General features: G+C 36.1%; 1 protein-coding gene across 7 annotated transcripts in view; it reads left to right on the forward strand.

Annotated features, from left to right (window-relative positions):
- The first annotated feature begins 15,439 nt into the window (after positions 1–15,439).
- Positions 15,440–20,074, forward strand: part of LOC126698560 (MDIS1-interacting receptor like kinase 2-like) — a 119,612-nt gene continuing 114,977 nt past the window's right edge. Inside the window, exons 1-2 of one of the 7 annotated variants that reach the window (XR_007646506.1) lie at positions 15,446–18,850; positions 19,108–19,600. Coding sequence is in view for 6 of the 7 variants with exons in the window: in XM_050395869.1 (XP_050251826.1) it covers positions 15,601–18,850; positions 19,108–19,490 (3,633 nt within the window). In the remaining variant the exon portion in view is untranslated. Of the gene's footprint in view, positions 18,851–19,107; positions 19,836–20,074 lie in introns of those variants that run through there. The other 6 variants (XM_050395869.1, XM_050395873.1, XM_050395872.1 and 3 more) reach the window with 6 other exon arrangements.

The following is a 20,074-nucleotide window of genomic DNA, read 5'->3' on the forward strand; positions in this document are numbered from 1 at the left end:
AAAAAGTAAGTTGTTATGCTAAAATAGATAGAAAAATTTAGACAAAATGATGTGAATGCTCTTATGGCATTTGTTAATTAACTATTTCAGGAAAGTTTTGATACTACTTTTATGAAAAATATATAATAAAAAAAAGGTTCAATTACTCTTTTCTTTTCTCATAAAATTTCTAAAAATATTTTCTAAACCAATACAATTATAGCACCCATTAACTTTTACCATCAAATAATTGATATACTATAAGTCCTTTCTTTAAAATATTGAATATTAAAATTGAATGGGACAAGTTAGGAAGATTTAGGAATATGATGCCTTTAGAGCACTTGCATCAGGCTAGTCAAACTAGCTTGACATTAAAAATATAGCAAGAAACCCTTAAAAACTCCATGCATTAGACTTAACAAATAAAATAAAAATTAACATTAATTGCGACTAGTAGTGAGACAATGCTCCTTGCTAGTGCTAAAAAAAATGTTTAAAAAAAAAAAAAATCTTTAGACACTCTCTCTCTCCCTCTCTAGTGGTAGTCATAGTTGTTGTGAACCGCAATGCATGTATTTGATGGTGGTAGATTTGGGTGATTGAAAGTTGAATTTTGTGGGTTTGTGTTGATATTTGCATTGATTTGGGTGGTGGGTGTGGTGGTTGATGGGTTTGGCTTAATTTGTGCGGTGGATGTGGTGCTTTCCGACGGTGGGTGCAGTGGTGGCCGGTCTTGTTCAATGGTGATCTTAGTTTGACAATGGTGGCTAGATTTAATTAATTTCAATTTAAGTTTTATGTGAAATGAAATAGGGAATTTGTTCAACTAACGATGGGAGATGGGTTCAACTTGTTGATTTTGTTTTGTTGATTGTGAAAATGTGTTGATTTTGCTAGACAACAGGAGTGCTTAGTGATGTTGTTAAAGAATATATTATTGGGTTCACAGAAGGAGGTTTCATTGGGTTACTAGTGTAGTGGGCCTTTATTGCAATGTTGGGCTAGGCTGCCTCCTACGGTATTTGGCCCAAATGTTCTAAGTAAGGGAGTTGGGACTAGTTCAATTGTAACTCACTTTGGTCTGACTTGTACACAAACTATGCCCCGTTCGCCAAAATTTAATTGTAGACCCATGGCAGGCAGAACCACTGTGAGTAAGTTATGGCATGCAGATATAATAAAGATGATATAAGAAACACAATCACTACTTTTAGCCACAATAAATAAATGTGAGCAACAAAAGGCTTTTTGTACACAGAATAAGCTAAGTGAAGGATAAAAAAAAAAAAAAAAGAGTTAGCAAAATCAAAGCGTTAGTCTGTCACACCAAGTAATACACAGGGATGAAACCAAGAAGGGAGAAAACCGTTCCCTCAACATCAGTAATTTCAGAGAAGAAATTAATTGCTTTGAGGGAACAGGCCTAAATGGTCCATGCCCAAATCCGGATCTTTTGCCTTTTATAGAGAGCAAGGCTATTAAGGGAGAGAGGAAGTCAATCTATTGGTGCATGCCTGCCGTTCTAAATTCTCTGTTTTTCTTTCCCTCTCCTTCCTACTTCTTAGTTTTCTTTTTCTTTTGTTTTACTTCCTTTCCTTCTCAATGCTTACTTTTGGGTTGTGTTTTTCTTTGGAAATTCCTATTTCTGTGATTTTTCCAAATCCCCCTCCTCTTAGTGCACAGCAAGGGGTCCTTTATAGAGCCTATCGTGACTGGTATTTACTGTTTTAGCCCTTAACTGCCTTTGTTTGGTGTGGGTGTTCTTACTGACCACTTACTGGTCGTCAGTGGTTCAGCCACCACTACTTACCTGTGCTGGCTGTGCTGCTTCCCTCTGCCAAACAAAAAAGGCTATTTTTTTTGTTTGCTTCTGTGGCTTTTTCTACCCATTACAATGTGTGTGCTCTCTCTCTTTATCCCTCATGGCATGCACCTGGTGGTTCCAACTCATCCTTGCTTCTTTTGGGTGGCATGTCGTCCCAGTAAGATGTTTCCCCCAAAAGAGCCTGATTAAGAATCTCAGAATAGATTTTTTCCCTCTCCCCACCGCCAAACCATGCCGACCCATGACCCACCACTTCCTATATTAGCTAGGTACAGGCTAGTGGTGTTTGGGTCTCGCGCTTGCTTCACTTTCTTCACTCGTCGCTCATGCATTTGCCATGTTCTGGAGATTGGTCTATACGTTCTGCTGTGCGCTTTTGGTTTCTTATGGTGTGGGTTGTTTTCCGATCTGCCATTCTTTATGACTTGCTTCTTTTGGGGATTGGACCTGGTTGGATCATGGGCCTTTCTTCCCTTGACCTATTATGTGTTCATTCCGTGGCCTGGTTAGTATTTTTCTGCCGTACTACTCTGCTATTCTTGCTGTAATGTTGTTTAACTCAATCCTGCTAGGCCTCTTTGGGCCTGCTGTTTATTTCACTCCCAGTGATTCAGTGTGTTCACTGGGCCTTTTCTTACACTGTTTGCGGGCTCCTGTATCCCATTTCCCTCTTGGGCATCCTTGGCCCATTTTCTTTCCTTGGGCTTCCTCAGCCCTTTTCCAATCCTGTTTTCCCATGGGCTTTTTACTAACTCTCTTTGGGCTTCCCTGACCCAATTACTTTATACTTCATCCTTGGGGCTAAAGGGTCTTCCATTAGCCCCTTACTTTCTTTGCTTATATTACTTTGGGCCTGTTGTGGCCCATCATCGCTTTTCTACATACTGCCCATGGGTTTGCTTCATCTCTCTTTCCGGGCCCATTCAGGCCCGTTTGTTTCTTCAGGACTCACTTTATGAGCCCATGAGCCATTCATTCCTGCCACTTGGGCTCAATGGCTTTTTCTTGCTTACTAATTTTGGTCTGCCCATATTGCTGGGCCTTTTCTCTTACTGGGCTTGCCAAAAATGAGCCTCAACAACTAGTAAATGGGTGGGGAAGAGAATAAAAAAAATACTTGTTTATTTATTTATTTTTAGAGAGATAAAAAAATAATATTTAAATGAAGTAGAGAAATAAATATTGAGGCTGATGTATGCGTGTATTTGTTAAAGTAGCATTTTTTTTTTTTTTTTTTTTTTGTGTTAGTTTAGGTAAAATGTTGAAGAAGTTGATGCTAATGCTCTAATATTCATTCAAATTGTTATTTGGAAACGGTTTAATTTCTATCCAGTATAGTGCAGTATTAGACATGATACGGGCATGACACATATTCAAAATTGGTCACATGTCCAAAATTGGTTAGGTGTTGGTTGGGTGGCCCATCAAGTGCTTTAGTGCATTGGACTGAAGTTTTACTCTTTGAAAATTTGTTCCCATATAAGTACTTTCTTTGTGTATATATATATACACATGTGCACATACACACACACATAGTACAATGAGTTTGTAACAATTAGATCTCATCTTTAGTAGTTTATTCATGCATCGCACTAGTTAAAATAAAAAAGAATGTCTAAGAGCATCTCCAATAGATTAGTCAAACCCAATTTCATCTTCAGTTTTGAGTGTAAATCCTTAAAATACAATTCCAACAATCTCTAAAATTGAAATATCTTTTTGCTCAATTACAATGACTCTTCAAACAAAGAGAGCGACTGTAGATTGGTAAAATAATTTATTGGCTTAAAAATTTCTGAAGGTGAAATAAGATATTATTTCTTTCTCTTTCCTCTCAATGTCTCTTTCACTTCTCATATAACTACAGAACCCTCGTCTCTGTGTCTAAAACGTCTCTCTCAGGAAAAAGTATATTATGTTTCGGTAATACCAACTCAGCATCTGTTTTTGTATTTTTTACCCAATAAATGAGTGACACTTGTTTCAAAAAACCACATCAATTACTCCAATAAATTAATCACAATTTTCTATACTATCGGGAAGATAAATTAATCATTTATTGGAGTAGTCTGATGTGATTTTTTGAAATAAATATCACTCATTTATTAGGTAGAAAATACCAAAATAGATGCTAAATTGGTATTATCGAAACCTAGTATACTTTCCCCTCTCTCAGTCAACACAATCAACACACATTCAAGAGGAAGACACAAAATCCTCTTCTCATAAAACTAGCAAGATCAACAAAATAAATAATAATAAAATAAAGGAGCACAACGCTAATCTGACGTCCGCATGCACTTGGCAGTGGGAGAGGAAGACCCAAGGTCGAGATTCTCTTCACAAATATCTATGACAAGAAAAGAGCAAGAAATCCCTCAGTGGTTCTCATGAAATCTTTGATTCTCACACACATCCTATCACCCTTAGGCCCTCCACCGAATTACTAGGAAACTCATTACCGCCCTTGATTAGTTTTTCTCTTTCCTATATCTTTTATTTTGGTGCTTTTGTGTGTAGAGACAAGCCATGAATTGGTCTGTGGGTGTGTCTTCCTGGTGGGTTTTAGGATGGACTTTGTGTGGGTTTGTCTAAGGGTCTGTTCATTGATTTGTTGGGTATCCCCTAGTTTGAGAGTGAACTATAAGGGTCCGTTTGGTTGAGATGATAGAAAAGTAAGAGGATAGAAAATAGAGGGAGGATGGAAAAGTGGGAGGATAGAAAAGTTTTTAGTTTTCCCCATTTGTGTTTGGTTGAGAGGATGGAAAAGGAGAGAGATGGAAAACTTTTTGGTTTTGTTAAAAATAAGGTTTGTATAAATTTACTATCATGTTCCTCTTAAATAAAACAAAAAGTAATACATTATACTTTAAAAAAAAATTGTGTATCGATGAAAGTGGACATTACAAAAAATAGCATAAGAAATCATCCAAAAGTGTTTTCTTAAAAAATAATAAAAATAAAAATTAAGAAAAAAAAGAAGAAGGAAAAGAAGAACCCACCACTTAACAAAACCAGAGAAAGAAAAATAAAAACAAAAACAAAAAGCCATCATTACAAAGGAAAGGTAAAAAAAGAGGGGGGGGGGGGGGTGGGATGTTACAAAAAAGAAGAAGCCAGAAACGTTAATTAGAGGTGGGGGCAGTTTTGTCCAAATATTTTTCCCACTTTTCACTCCAATTTGAAGAGATTGTATTTTGAAGGGGGAGAAGAGAAAACTTGTGGGCCCCACCACTTTTCTCTCCCCCTCCTCCTCTCAACCAAATAGTGAAAAATACCATTTTTCACCTTATTTTCCATCCTCCATGTTTTCACTTCAACCAAACATATCCTAAAAGTGAAAAGGGTGGAGGAGGTGAGTTTCAATATAGAAAGCAAATTAAATAAATAAAAAATAATGAAAAAATAATAATTTTTTAAAGGGATAAAGAAAGATTAGAGTGTGCAACAAAGTAAATTTGCAAAGGTAGGTAGATAAAATAAAGGCGAAAATGCACTTTTGGTCCCTACATTTTGGGCCTATTCTCAATTTGGTCCCTAAATTGATTTAGCTCCTACGTTAGTCCTTGATTTTTAAAAATCGTTTTTAAAATAGTCTCTGTTGTCAACCTAGTGATAGAAAATGTTGAGGTGGCAAATGAAATACATTGTTTGCTAATGTGGCTAATAAAATAATAATAAAAAATATATTTAACATTTTTTAAATGCCATGTCAGCATTTTCTGAATTAAAAAAAACCATGTCAGTTTAATTAAAAAAATAAAAATAATTTATATTTTTCAATTTCAATTTAATTCAAACTAAATTAAAAAAAAAAAAACAAACTTTTAAATCTAATTTTATTATTATTATTATTGCTTTCATTATTTTTTAGGAGGTAAGAACACAAGAACTTGTTCTTTATGTTTTTCTCGAATCCAAGAACAATCAAACCCAGAACAAGAGCACAATCAAACCCAGAACAATGCAAAATTTCATAAAAATCCCTATCCTCCACCGAAACCTCCAGAACATGAAAAAATCATCAAACCCAAACCCACATGAGAAAACCAACCTAGAAAAATCATCAAGCCTCCAACCTAGAAAAGTGTCAAACCCAGAAACCTCTAACCCAGAACATGAACTTCATTCTTCATGTTTTTCTCCAAATCAAGACAAACCCAATTGACTAACCCACTCAAAATTAATCTCAGTACAAAAAATCCATACCCACAAACTGAAACCACCACCACAATCACCCACACCACCAATCACAACAACCACAAATCACCACCAAAAACCCACCACTGATCAACCTAGCACCACCCACCATCGAGAGTTAAACCCAAACTCAAACAAAACCCAAGACCCATACTAAAACTCAAAACACCCAAACAAAATCCAAATTCCAAATCCAAAACCCAAACCATCCGCCGCAACTGCCACCACCACTACCACCATCAACATCCACCACTACCAAATTCGTACCCACAAACCCAAATAAAATTTAAAAAAAGAAAAAAAACCAGACCAGATCCATTTTCTGCCACAACCACCAAACCTAAGACTCGCAGCAGCCCATGGTGAGCAAAACCATGGCCACCCACAAGCACCAACAACCCCACGCCAGCCCATGGCGATATGAATCCCACTTGTGCCAATCTGGACCCACCCACGACAAGCCACGACCATTGAAACGCCACCACTCAACCAGAAATCACCGATTCGAAGAGAGGGAGACCGAGATAAGGAAAAAAGAATAGAGAAATAGAGAGGGAGAAGAAGGCTAAATTAATGATTTCTGATTTAGGGAGACCGAGTATAGGGTGAAGAGAGAGAGAGAGAGGGAGTTTGAGATTAGTGGTAGAGAGTGTAGAAGATTTTTTTTAAGCTGATGAGGTTAACCAAAAACAAAAACAAAAAGAATTAAAATGATTATGAATTTTTATTTTTTAAGAAATGATTTTAGTTTAAATTAGATTTAAGGTTTTTTAAAAAAAAATTAATTTACATTTTTAAAAAAAAATTCTTAGGGCTGGCTTTTTTTTATTAATTTAAATGCTGACATGGCATTTAAAAAATGTTAAATATATATTTTTTATTATTTTATTAGCCACATCAGCAAACAGTGCATTCCATTTGCCATCTCAACATTTTCTGTCACTGGGTTGATGGTAGGGACTATTTTAAAAATGATTTTTAAAAATCAGGGACTGACCTAGGAACTAAATCAATTTAGGGACCAAATTGAGAATAGGCCCAAAATATAAGGACCAAAAATACATTTTCGCCTAAAATAAAAGTTGAATTATAAATTACATCCTCTAATTTTGCATAAAATTCAAGTAAGTTTTGTAACCTTTTTTTTCTTTTTTCTTTTTTCTTTTTTCTTAGCGGTTTCTTAAAAAGACATCTTAAAAAATTTTTTAAAAAAAAAGAAAAAAAAGAAGAAGAAGACATCTAGCCAGACTAACTTTACCCAGCAAACTAAATTTTTTTTTATCAAAATAGTTAGTAAGATTCTTGCAATGTAATAAAAGCTCTCCAATCTAGAGGGCCTCATCTATGATCTATCTAACACACTCCACATAGTAGAAGAAATACAAAGCTTGTTCCGGCTATTTCGAAGGATTGATCTCCAGTGGACACACAGACAAGCAAATGGTGCAGTACATTAGCAAATAGTCCAAAGTTATCTTCTGCGGAACTAGTTTGGCTTGAAGAGCCTCCTTTGTTCCTTGTTGATCAATTAACTTTAGATGTACCCTTCTATTTCTAGTTAATGAAATTCCCAATCGGGTTTCAAAAAAAAAAAAAGACCCAGTAACTATTTCTCAGCAACCAAACAGCAAAAAGAAATGGTAAAAATATAGATTCAGCCAAAACCCAGCATCCTTAAAACAATCTCTCTCTCTCTCTCTCTCTCTCTCTAAGTACGTACTATTAACCCAAAAACAAACCTGTTGTCAACAACCTTTGCAAACATAACTGTTGTGTAAACCTATTGATGAAATCATCAGCCTTGACATTGACCTCCTCATCGCACCTGTTGAGATTAGATTATGCAATTTGGCCGAACTTGTAGTGTGCAGGGCCGGCTCAACAACTGAGGTTCTTAGGCCAAAATTTTAAGTAAGGCATTTTTATATTTAAATATTAATCAATTGTGCAGTGCACAACTGTGCAACTTGTGTTGTTGTGCTGTGCAGTGTAGATGTCCAGCCTGTCTTATGGCTATGTGCAAAAAACGTGTCCTTTCATAGCAGAAAAGGGTCCAATTAAGAGAGGGGCATAAAAGGGTCCTATCATAGCATAATTTTGCATCAATATTTTCCCAACCTGTCTCATGGCTAAAAACATGTCCTATCAATCAATCATGCAGAAATAGACCAAAAAAATATATAAATTAAGTTGAATAAATAGCAATATTAGCATACTCTTCATCTTTATTTTCGGAAAGATAAAGAGAGGGAGAAGATTACCTCTGGAATGCTTCCCTTTTTCAATTTTGAAATTACTGTGAATTGAAGGGAATCAATAAAGAAAGATTTCAAACTAAACTGAGTTTATAGAAAAAGATCAAGAATCAAGATGAGAAAAAGAAAGGTAAGAATATAGATGGAGAGGCAGAGAGAGATGAAAGATTTTTCTTTTGTTTTTGAAATTTATAATATCTATTTTAGCATATTTCAAGACAATTAAGTTATATTATTAATGAATTTGTCTGGTATTAATTTTGATTTTAGCATATTTCAAGAATGAGTTTTCTACCTCTTTCAGTCAAAAAAGTAAAAAAAAGAATGAGTTAATAAATTTGTCTCCTAAATTTAATTTTATTAGCTGAAGAGTGACTATTTTTGTTTTTCTCTTTTTAATCTTCTGCATTTTAGGATACAATGGGGCCTTTTTAATGCATTTTATTGACCAATAAAAGTACTTAAATTTTTTTAATTAAAATATATAGACAAATATATAATATATATAAATTTTTTTTTTTTTTACAAGTGGGGGCCTTAAGCGATTGCATCAATTGCATCACCTATTAAGCCATCCCTTGTAGTGTGAAAAGTTGAAGGAATGAGCGACTTGCGAATATGCGATGGAGGCTGGTGAGAGAGAGAGGGAGAGTGAGATTTTTTTTTTAATTTATTTATATTTTTGGATTATTTTAAAAATTAAGAAGCTTAAAAATTCCAAAATACCCTTAGTTTTTTTTTTTTAATAGAAAAAAATACCCTCAGTTTTTTGGTAACTAACCATGAACTTTTAACATAAGGACTACATTGAATAACTATTAAAGTTAGAGGACTAAAATAATCAAAATCAAAGTAATAGGACTGAAATGAATTTTAAGCAAGGTTAGAGGGTGTATTTTTTAATTTAGTCTAAAAAAAAAAAGAGTTTTACTAACATATGCCATTAAAGCATATATTAGGAAACTATTTTAAAAGTCTTTTTATGGAAAAAAATAAATAACTTTTTATTTATTTATTTATTTTATACAGTTTTTTCTGTTTTTCATATAAAATTTCTTAAAATAGATTAATAATGTATGTCTTAAGGGCATACATTCCAAACCAAAAAAAAATCTCCAATTTTGGGTGAGAAAATGCCTAATCTACAAGAGATGCTATAAGTCCGCAGCATTGCATAGTAACAATTTCACCTAAACTTAATTTTATTCAATTAATATTAATTAATTAATTTGAGTAGGGCATATTAACATCAACGAAAATATAAAATAATCTTGAGAAACGTGAAGTTTTTATTTTAAGAGTGTTCTATTGTTCATATTAGAGAGAGAGAAAAAAAAAGACATCGATTCCCCATCCAAACTCCAAAGCCATCCCAAATGTTTGACCATTGACTATGTATTTGTTTAGTTGGAGAAAATATAACACCGCGTATATGTATATTATCTCGCTTGGTTGGGACACATCTAGTCACCAATACTGAATCATTAAATGCAACGTTCTAAGGAGAGAACAGTGAACAGAATTTCCAGTTCAAGTCTTGCTACCTGCACTTTGAAAAGAATTTCCTGAGCTAGTGCTTTACCCCTTCATGAGCCCACCCAGCGTGAACAGTAATTAGTTTCTGGTTGAAAATTTTGAGAATACATTGTGCGAGAGCAAAAAAAAAAAAGTTCTAAGGAGAGAGTTTTTTTTTTTTGAAGGGGAAATATTCATTCATTCAAAGAGATAAAAAATCATGATACAAGGCTTCTAAGGCTGGTGGGGGAGAGTCCTCCATCCAATACATATCCTCATCTAATGTATTTCTAGCATATTGAGTTAGAACATGTGCCACCTTATTTGCTCCTCTCCTAATATAGCCAACTCTAACCACTGTAATCCACAAAGCAGGTACCTAATATCATTAATAACATTCCCAAACAGCGAAAAATTTTGTAAAGGAGAAGAGATGGCTTGGATTAAATTACTATTATCTCCCTCAATTATCAACCTTGAGAACCCAGCATCAATGGCAAATTCAATAGCTCTATGGCAAGCAAGCAATTCAGCCTCTTTGCTCGTATTCACCCTCGGTCCACTAGCAGACATAGTAGCCATGACTTGGCCCTTATTATTTCGAATAATAGCACCAAAACCAAATCTGTCCAAGCCCGAAAAAATTGCTGCATCAAAATTTAATTTGTACTGCACTTGTGATGGAGGTTGCCAAACATCCCCACTAACTTGCTGTCCATTCTGAACAACTACATGATTTTGGGCTTATTTAAATTCATCAACAAACTCCTTCGCTCTCTTATTAAGATTGCTTGGGTCCTTCAATTTTCCTCCATGCACCACGCAGTTTCTCTGGTTCCATATGAACCATGCCTGAGCCCAAAACAGATCCAATTCATCCAATGTTAGGCGCTCCAACAAAGCTTCCATCAGCTGCTTCATATCTGCTTGTTCATGTGCGCTCTAACAAAGCTTCCATCAACTGCTTCATATCTGCTTGTTTGTGTACACTCCATTTCTGCAATTTCCTGATGTTGCCAGCCTATATATCCTGAACCGCAACACAACCCCATAAAGCATGGATCGTTGATTCCAACTCTCTCATACATAAAAGGCAATTGCTTTCCTTGATAATCTTCCTCCTGGTCAGATTCAATGCAATTGGCAATATATCATTACAAGCCCGCCATCCAAAAATTTTTATTTTGTTTGGAAGCTTAAGCTTCCATATTGCGGTCCACAGCTTCCTTTCAGCACATCCCCCTGAAGTTCCTACCCAATTGCCATCGGTTAGAAACTTCCTAGCGACGTGATAAGCCAACTTAACTGTGAACAGCCCCTTTGAATTATGCAACCAAATTATATCATCATTGACATCCCTTCTGCTCAAAGGAATTTGACAAATAGCATCTGCCTCCTCCCTATGAAAATAAGCCATCACTTCCTCATTCCTCCATATATGTAAGTCCGATTTGATCAGATTAGCAACCATAAGTTCCTCCACATCTCCATGTACGAGGTGTAAAATTCCATTTGTTGGAAAGTTGGGAATCCACTTATCTTTGAGGGCATTTATTGAGAGACCATTTCCCACCCTCCAACAATGTCCAGATAATATTATGGGTTGTGCAACCATCAAACTTCTCCAAACATATGAACAATTTGGTGATACTTTAGCATCAAGGAACGATGAACGAGGGAAATACCTTGCTTTGAAACATTTATAGAGCAAAGAATCCTTGCATTGAACCAGTCTCCACCCTTGCTTGGCTAATATAGCTAGATTAAAAGCTCTTAAGTCTCGGAACCCCATTCCTCCCTCTTTTTTTGAAATTGTCAATTTATCCCAACTCTTCCAATGGATTTTCCGTTCATTCCCCATCTGACCCCACCAAAACTTTGCACACAAAGCATCTAGTTCATCACATAATTTCAAGGGAAGTTGAAAAACACTCATTGTGTAAGTGGGTATGGATTGTCCCACAGCCTTAATGAGAATTTCTTTACCAGCTCTTGACAACATCAAGCCCTTCCAACCTTGAAACTTCTTCCATATTCTGTCCTTCAAATATGAAAAAGTGTGATACTTAGCCCTCCCAACCAAGGTTGGTAGGCCAAGATAAGTTTCAATTCTATTCACCTCCTTGACTCCTAAAGTCTCCAAGATCAGTTGTTTCTAGTTGTATAAAGTATTACTGTTGAAATAAGCTGAAGATTTTTCCAAATTTGTGTTTTGCCTTGAAGCTCTTTCATAAGTTTGAAGGATCTCTACTATAGTCTCTCCCTCCGCCTAAGTTGCCTGACAGAAAAGCAAAGAATCATTTGCAAACATTAGATTAGTGACTTTTGGTGCACCTCTACAAATGGATACTCCTTTAATCCTCCCTTCTGATTTTGCTTGAGCCAACAAGGCACGTGAAACCCTTTACACACAATAAGAATATATATGGTGGAAAAGGATCCCCTTGACGTATTCCTCTTGATGGCTGAATCATACCATAAGCTTTCCCATCCACCAGAATAGAAAAGGATGGTGTCATCACACAGCTCATCATCCTTTCTATCCAAGTAATAGGAAAACCCATCTTTTCCATAATTCTCTGTAGAAAATGCCACTTAACCCTGTCATATGCCTTGCTGATGTCTAACTTCAATGCTAAGGATCCCTTCTTCCCCTTTTTTTTGGACTGCATAGTATGCAGTGTCTCAAAGGCCACCAATACATTGTCTGTGATCAGCCTCCCCGGTACAAATGCACTCTAAGTGGGTGAAATAATTTGAGGGAGTACCTGTTTCAATATGTTTGCCAACACTTTGAAAATAATTTTGTAAATCACATTACATAGGCTTATTGGTCTAAAGTCAGACATTTTCACAGGATTTTTTAACTTTAGGAATAAGCACAATGTTTGTGTGATTAATTTCAGGTAACATATTCCCATTATATAAAAAATTCAACACAGCTAAAACTACATTATCACCCACAATATATTTGATAAAATAAAATATTCATACCATCAAGTCCTGGAGTTTTTGTTGGTCCCATTTGAAATAGAGCCATCTTCACTTCTTCAGTCGTAAATTCACTGGACAAAACTTCTCGCAAATCATCAGTTATAGTACTCTGAACTGCATTGAGACACTCCTCCATCTAATCTCCCACACCAGCATGGAATAGATTATCAAAATAGGCTGAAGCAACTTCAACCACCTCCTCTAAATTCTCCACCCATTCTCCATGTGCATTTTGGATACCCCTTATATGATTTTTATTTCTCCTTTGTGTGGCTTTAGCATGAAAAAAACTTCATATTTTTATCCCCGTATTTTAACCAATTTATTATGCACCGTTGAACCCAAAATATTTCTTGCTTTTCTAATAATTCATCCATCTTCTTGCTCAACTCCAGGTAGGAGAGAGATTCAGCAATAGTAAATCACTAAATCATTCAAAAAATTTGGTAGTGCCTGCCATTAGTCCAAAGGCTCCAAACCTCAATAGTAAATTTAATATTTTACTTAATAAAAAATTATCATAGACCATGGACAACAATCCGTGCACCTCCAAATTTAAAACGTGAAGTGAGGCTGAAGAGCACTCCTCTTAGTGGAATTTTAATTATGGATGTACAATATTCAACGGTAAGATAAAGTATATAAAAAATAAATAATTAAAAAAAAAAAAAAAAGAAGAAGAAGAAGACGATAAAAATAATATACTTACCAAATTCCTCATGGGTTGTGAGTGCTCTAATCCCTACTTCACTAGTCCAGGAGCCTTGTATCTATCGAATTATCCAAAAAAAATTATAATAAAAAATCTCTACTTCACTAACATTCGGTCCATGAATGATAATGGTGGAGAAAAAAAAAAAAAAAAAGATAATGGAGACTAAATTTACACGTTGAGAGCACAATGAATTAGCCTATTGACTTATGTTAAAATATTATTGGATTTGGAAATAAGGTTGACCAAGTCCAAACCCAAATTCAACCGCATGGTTAAAAACCGTACTAGACCAGACCGGACCAGCCAGTCTGACCAGGAACTGAGCACCAATTTGGTCTAAAAAACCCCAATATTGGTCCAAAACTTGTCAAAAATCAAATTAAACCAGGAACCAGGGGCAAAAATGGTTTTGTCGGCCGATCCTATTTTTAAAACCATGTTCAACTTAAAGGCCTTCAGGAAAGTTAAATTTGGATACAAATTTAATCCAAGGAGAAATTGAAATTAAAATTCCCCCAATTGACCCCAATCAAACTTGGATAAAGAAATTATTTTCAAGCTTTTAATTTATGGTGTACTTTTGTATTAAAATATCATCTCTTCTCTTTTATGTGTCAAATAAACTCCAAGATCACTTTAACGTAAGGGCAGCGCCACATTCTTGAGGGGGAAATGAACCCCCTAACTTCAATTATATATATATATATATAAATATATATTTTATACTTACTCTTAAAATATTTTTGCACACCCTAACTTAAATCTTGCGCACCCTAACTTAAATCTTGCACACCCTTATCACATGTATATCCAACTTTAAGAGTAAAGAATAAGTGTTTATGACTTGTGAGCATCCTTCTTTATTATAAGGGTAAATTACGTATTTGATTTCTATCATTTACACCATATTTCAATTCACTCTATAATTTTTCAATTATGTCAATTTGGTCCTTAACCTTTCAGTATCATATCCATTTAGTTCCTATTGTTATCTTTTGGATAAAAATTGCTAATGTGGCAAATAGACAACCAAAAAAAAAAAAAAATAGTTTATTGCCACAACAACTAATAGAGTGTCAAGTTGTATTTATCGGGATTTTTTTGGAGGGAAATCCCCTTTTTCAATTTTCATCAATTTCAACCTCTCAAATCTCATAATTTTTCTCTCTCACACAAGCACAAACTCTTCTCTTATTTTTTCAATCTTTCTCTTTCAATAATCGCTCATTGAATTCAATCATTGGCAACACTGGCTATAATATTTTCCACAATAATTAAGGTTGAATTGGTTATTAAATATTAGGAACTTAGGTTAAGAACAATATGGTGATTAATTTTATTCAATTAATTAATTTGAGTAGGGCATATAAACATCAACAAATATATAAAATGATCTTTAGAAACGTGATGTTTTTATTTATTTATTTTTTTTTTTTTGGTTTAAAAGGATGGTAGCATTAAACTAACTAGTCATAAAAGGCGAAGTTGTAGCTGAGAGCTTTAAAGATTACAACCCAAAAGCATCAGAGTTTAAAATACTACATAATTCCTCCGTCATTGGAGAGTCTAATACAACAAAATTCCTCCCTCATTGTGAAGTTTTTATTTTAAGTATGTTCTATTGTTCTTATTAGAAAGAGAAAAGAACAAGACATCGATTCCCCATTCAAACTCCAAAGCCATCCCAAATCATTGACTATGTATTAGTTATTTGGAGAAAATATAACACCATGGATCTGGTGCATGTATATTATCTGCAACATTCTAAGGAGAGAGAGATTCAGCAAGAAAATATTTAAGGAGAGAGGGAGTCACTGTCAGCCTGTCTCTGACTAGGCAAAAAACAATAAAAGAAACCTAAAAAAAGGTCCAACTTTCTGTTTTCCTTGAAGAGATATACATCCTTGTTCACATTCTGTTTGTATAATAGTCAACTCAGTTCTCCATTATTTGCAAATGCTGTTTCGTAATCATAAATCAAAATCACTCGGATTCACTGTTTAAGTTATTCTATTTAATATTTAGCCGTCTCATTTGACCATTATCTTGAGGATGATTTGAGGACTTTATCTTTGCCTCTCTCACTCTAATAAGATTAAACCAGATCAAGAGGCATGACATGTGCAAGTCAAAAACTAAGCATGACAACCATTCTAAAGCCTCTGCTTCTCCTCCTTCAGATTCTGTTGCTCTCTTTTCTTCCACTAAGCAGCACAGCATCACCAGCAACACAAGCAGAAGCTCTTATCAAATGGAAAAACAGCCTCCTCCCTTCTTCTTTTCTCAGCTCTTGGTCCTCTACCAACATCACCAACCTATGCAAATGGAACGGCTTGGTCTGCGACTCAACCGGAACAGTCTCCGAAATAGTCATCTCTGGTGCCAACCTCAATGGAACACTGGCCCAGTTCAACTTCACTCCATTTCTTAATGTCACTCGCTTTGACTTCAGCAACAACTTACTCAGCGGACCAATACCTTCGGAGATAGGCCAGTTAACAAAGCTCCAATATGTAAGTTTCTACAACAACTATCTGAATGGTACAATTCCATATCAGTTTAGCAATCTTCAAAAGGTATGGTACTTGGACCTTGGATCAAACTACTTAGTAACTCCTGACTGGTCTAAGTTTTTGAGCATGCCTTTGTTGACCCGGCTTAGCTTTGCTTATAATTCCCTCACTTCTGGGTTCCCCGGATTTATTATATATTGCCAAAACTTGACTTACTTGGATTTGGCCCAGAATCAGTTGAATGGAACAGTACCAGAAATGGTATTTACCAATCTGAGCAAGCTTGAGTACCTTAATCTAACTGATAATCAGTTCCAGGGACCAATGTCTCCAAACATTACCAAGCTTTCCAAACTCATAGATCTGCGTCTAGGAAGAAACAGGTTCAGTGGTCAAATTCTCGAAGATATTGGCTCAATGTCCAATCTTCAGATGATAGAAATGTACAACAATTCATTTGAAGGGAAAATTCCTTCTTCAATAGGTCAGCTCAAGCAGCTCTCGAAATTCTATCTTGATTTGAATGCCTTAAATTCTACAATCCCTTCTGAGCTTGGTCTTTGTGCTAACCTCACCTACTTGGCACTGGCTTCCAATTCACTCACTGGGGAATTGCCTTTGTCTTTAACCAACTTGACCAAAATTACCGACTTGGGTTTATCTGTTAATAACCTTTCAGGTGAGATCTCACCTTACTTTTTCAGCAATTGGACAGAATTAACCTCGTTGCAGCTTCAGAACAATCTTTTCACTGGCGAAATTCCACTGGAAATTGGCCTATTGACCAAGCTCCAACTTGTTTTACTGTTCAATAATACGTTCACAGGTTCAATTCCCTCTGAGGTAGGTAACTTGAAAGATTTGACAGAACTAGACCTATCAAACAACCACCTGTCTGGTCCAATTCCTCTAGCACTGTGGAACCTCACAAACCTTCAGACCTTACAACTTTTCTTAAACAATCTCACTGGCACAATCCCACCAGCAATTGGAAATATGACTTCGCTGCAAATTATTGATCTCAGCGCTAACCAACTATACGGGGAATTGCCAGATACAATATCTGGCCTCAGTAATTTACAGAGAATCTCTCTTTTCGCCAATAACTTCTCGGGTAATATTCCAAGTGACTTTGGGAAGTTTAGTCCTTCTCTAAGCAGTGTTAGCTTTTCGAACAACAGCTTCTCTGGAGAACTGCCACCTGAATTGTGTAGTGGCTTCAGCCTTCAAAATTTCACAGTGAATAATAACAACTTCACAGGGCCATTGCCTGAGTGCTTGAGAAATTGTTCGCTACTACAGAGAGTGCGATTTGATGGGAACAACTTCAATGGCAACATTACAAATGCATTTGGGGTTCATCCAAATCTTTATTTCATTTCTCTTAATGACAATCAATTTATTGGCATTATCTCACCGGAGTGGGCAGAATGTGGATCTCTAACCAATTTAGAGATGGGAAGAAACAGAATTTCGGGTGAAATCCCTGCTGAGCTTGGGAGGTTGCCTCAATTGCACTCTTTAATTCTTGACTCAAACGAATTGTCTGGGCAAATTCCAAGTGCATTGGGAAATCTAAGCCTGTTTGAGCTCAATCTGAGCAAGAATCTTCTGACAGGAGAGATTCCTCAGAGCCTAGGCGGTTTGGTTCAGCTGGAGGAACTTGATTTGTCTGAGAACAAATTAACTGGGAACATACCAAAAGAGCTTGGGAATTGTGAGAGATTATTGAGCTTGGACTTGAGCGACAATAACCTATTGGATGAAATACCTTCTGAACTTGGTAATTTAAATGCATTGAATGTCTTGTTAGACCTCAGCAGCAATTCACTCTCAGGAACAATTCCTTCAAACCTGGCAAAGCTTACATCATTGGAAAGTTTTAACATTTCACATAACCAGCTCTCAGGGGAGATCCCGGCATTATTTACGAGCATGGTTAGTCTACTCCCCAGCTCCATTGATTTTTCCTATAACAAGTTAACAGGTCAAATCCCAACTAGTAAAGTTTTCGAAGAGGCACCTGCAAATGCATACATTGGAAACTCAGGTCTGTGTGGAAATGCAGCAGGACTAAGTACTTGTTACACAGATTCCACAAAGAAAAAGCATTCTAATACAGTTCTAATTGCTGTCCTCATTCCGGTTTGTGGCCTTTTATTGCTTGCAATTTTTGTTGCTGTATTCATAATATTTTACCGGAAAGCCAAATTCCATGATGAAGAAAGCAGAAGAATTGGAGAGACTGATGGGAACTCTCAGTCATTGATATGGGAAAGAGAAGGTAAATTCACATTTGGGGATCTTGTGAAGGCCACTGAGGACTTCAATGAGAAGTACTGCGTGGGAAAAGGTGGATTTGGAACTGTTTACAGAGCAGCATTGCCAACAGGTCAAATTGTTGCTGTTAAAAGGCTCAACATGTCAGACTCCACTGACATTCCAGCAGCCAATCGCCAGAGTTTTGAGACTGAGATTCGTGTGTTGACAGAAGTTAGGCACCGGAATATCATTAAGCTTTATGGGTTCTGTTCAATGAGGGGGTACATGTACTTGGTCTATGAATATGTAGAGAGAGGCAGTTTGGGAAGTGCATTGTATGGGTTGGAAGGGAAAGTGGAGCTGAACTGGGATACAAGGATGAGAATTGTGCAAGGTGTGGCTCATGCAGTTGCTTACTTGCACCATGATTGCTCTCCACCAATTGTGCACCGAGACATAACTGTGAATAACATATTGCTCGAGTCTGAGTTCGAGCCACGACTCTCAGATTTTGGCGTTGCAAGATTGTTGAACCCAGATACGAGTAACTGGACAACAATTGCTGGGTCTTACGGCTACATGGCTCCAGGTAAGCTAACAATCTAACTTCTACATGTTCCCAAAAAGAAAAGAAGGCTTCTCATATTATTAGTATGCGTTTTTATTTTACTTTCTTTTTTTATCCTTTTGCCAAATGCATGTCTTTCCTTGTTCACTTGTTAACTTTGATTAGTTTCAAATGTATTTCTTTCTTCTTTCATTTGTTAACTTTGATTAGTATCATAGATGTTTTAGATTGCAACGTTTCATTGTGGGATTGAAATTTTTGTTTCTATGAATGTGCAGAGCTTGCACTATCAATGCGATTAACAGATAAATGTGACGTTTATAGCTTTGGAGTGGTGGCATTAGAAGTTATGATGGGAAGGCACCCTAGGGAGATCCTATCTTCCTTGTCATTAAAGTCGAGAACAGCGACACCAGTTTCAGACACTACAGAATTTCTTTTAAAGGATGTTCTAGACCAAAGACTCCCACCACCCACAGGCCAAACAGCAGAGGAGGTGGTGTTTGTAGTGACCATAGCCTTAGCATGTGTGCGTGACACTCCAGAGGCACGACCCACCATGCGTTTTGTGGCACAAGAACTATCAGCTCAAATCCAAGCTTGCCTGTCCGACCAATTCGACAATATAACGATTAGTAAGCTTACAGGGCATCAGAAATAGTACAAATTGGAATCAAAGCTTGAGTAGTGATTACTGATTAGTGTATGGATGAGGTACTGCCAGGCCTGGAATGGATTGTTCAAGATGTTTAATCTCATTCTAGCTTCTAGGTAGGAACTAGTAAATGAGAACGTTGTACCTAGAGGTCCCTTGTACAATAAGCCTTTTTTTCATTTTTCTTTTTTTAAGTTTTTTTGAATAATATGTGGGGCTGACCACAAATTGAGCAGTAGTGAGGGCAATCTTCATTTCTAATATATGTATTCACATGTATACTTCTTAGATAGTATTTCTTGTACTTAATCTGATTCACTATATACAATACTTCGCATGTCATAACCTAAATTCACTTGTACCAGAAAACCTTTTTCTTTTTCTCCATTGTCTTTCCTTCCAGGAAAGTTCATGACTTAGCTTCCTAATCATTTTTCCTGTCAATCTCATTATTTGTTTTCTAACCATTTTCTATTTTTTGCTGAATTTTCTTACGAAGCACATGAACTAAAGGATCTCAACATCCTTATTGTCCTTTTTCTTTTCTGGCTGCTCAAAGTTGACTTTTGAACAAGTGTATGTATGCTCCT

Source organism: Quercus robur, chromosome 9, assembly GCF_932294415.1.
Source record: "Quercus robur chromosome 9, dhQueRobu3.1, whole genome shotgun sequence".
NCBI classification, from domain to species: Eukaryota; Viridiplantae; Streptophyta; class Magnoliopsida; order Fagales; family Fagaceae; genus Quercus; species Quercus robur.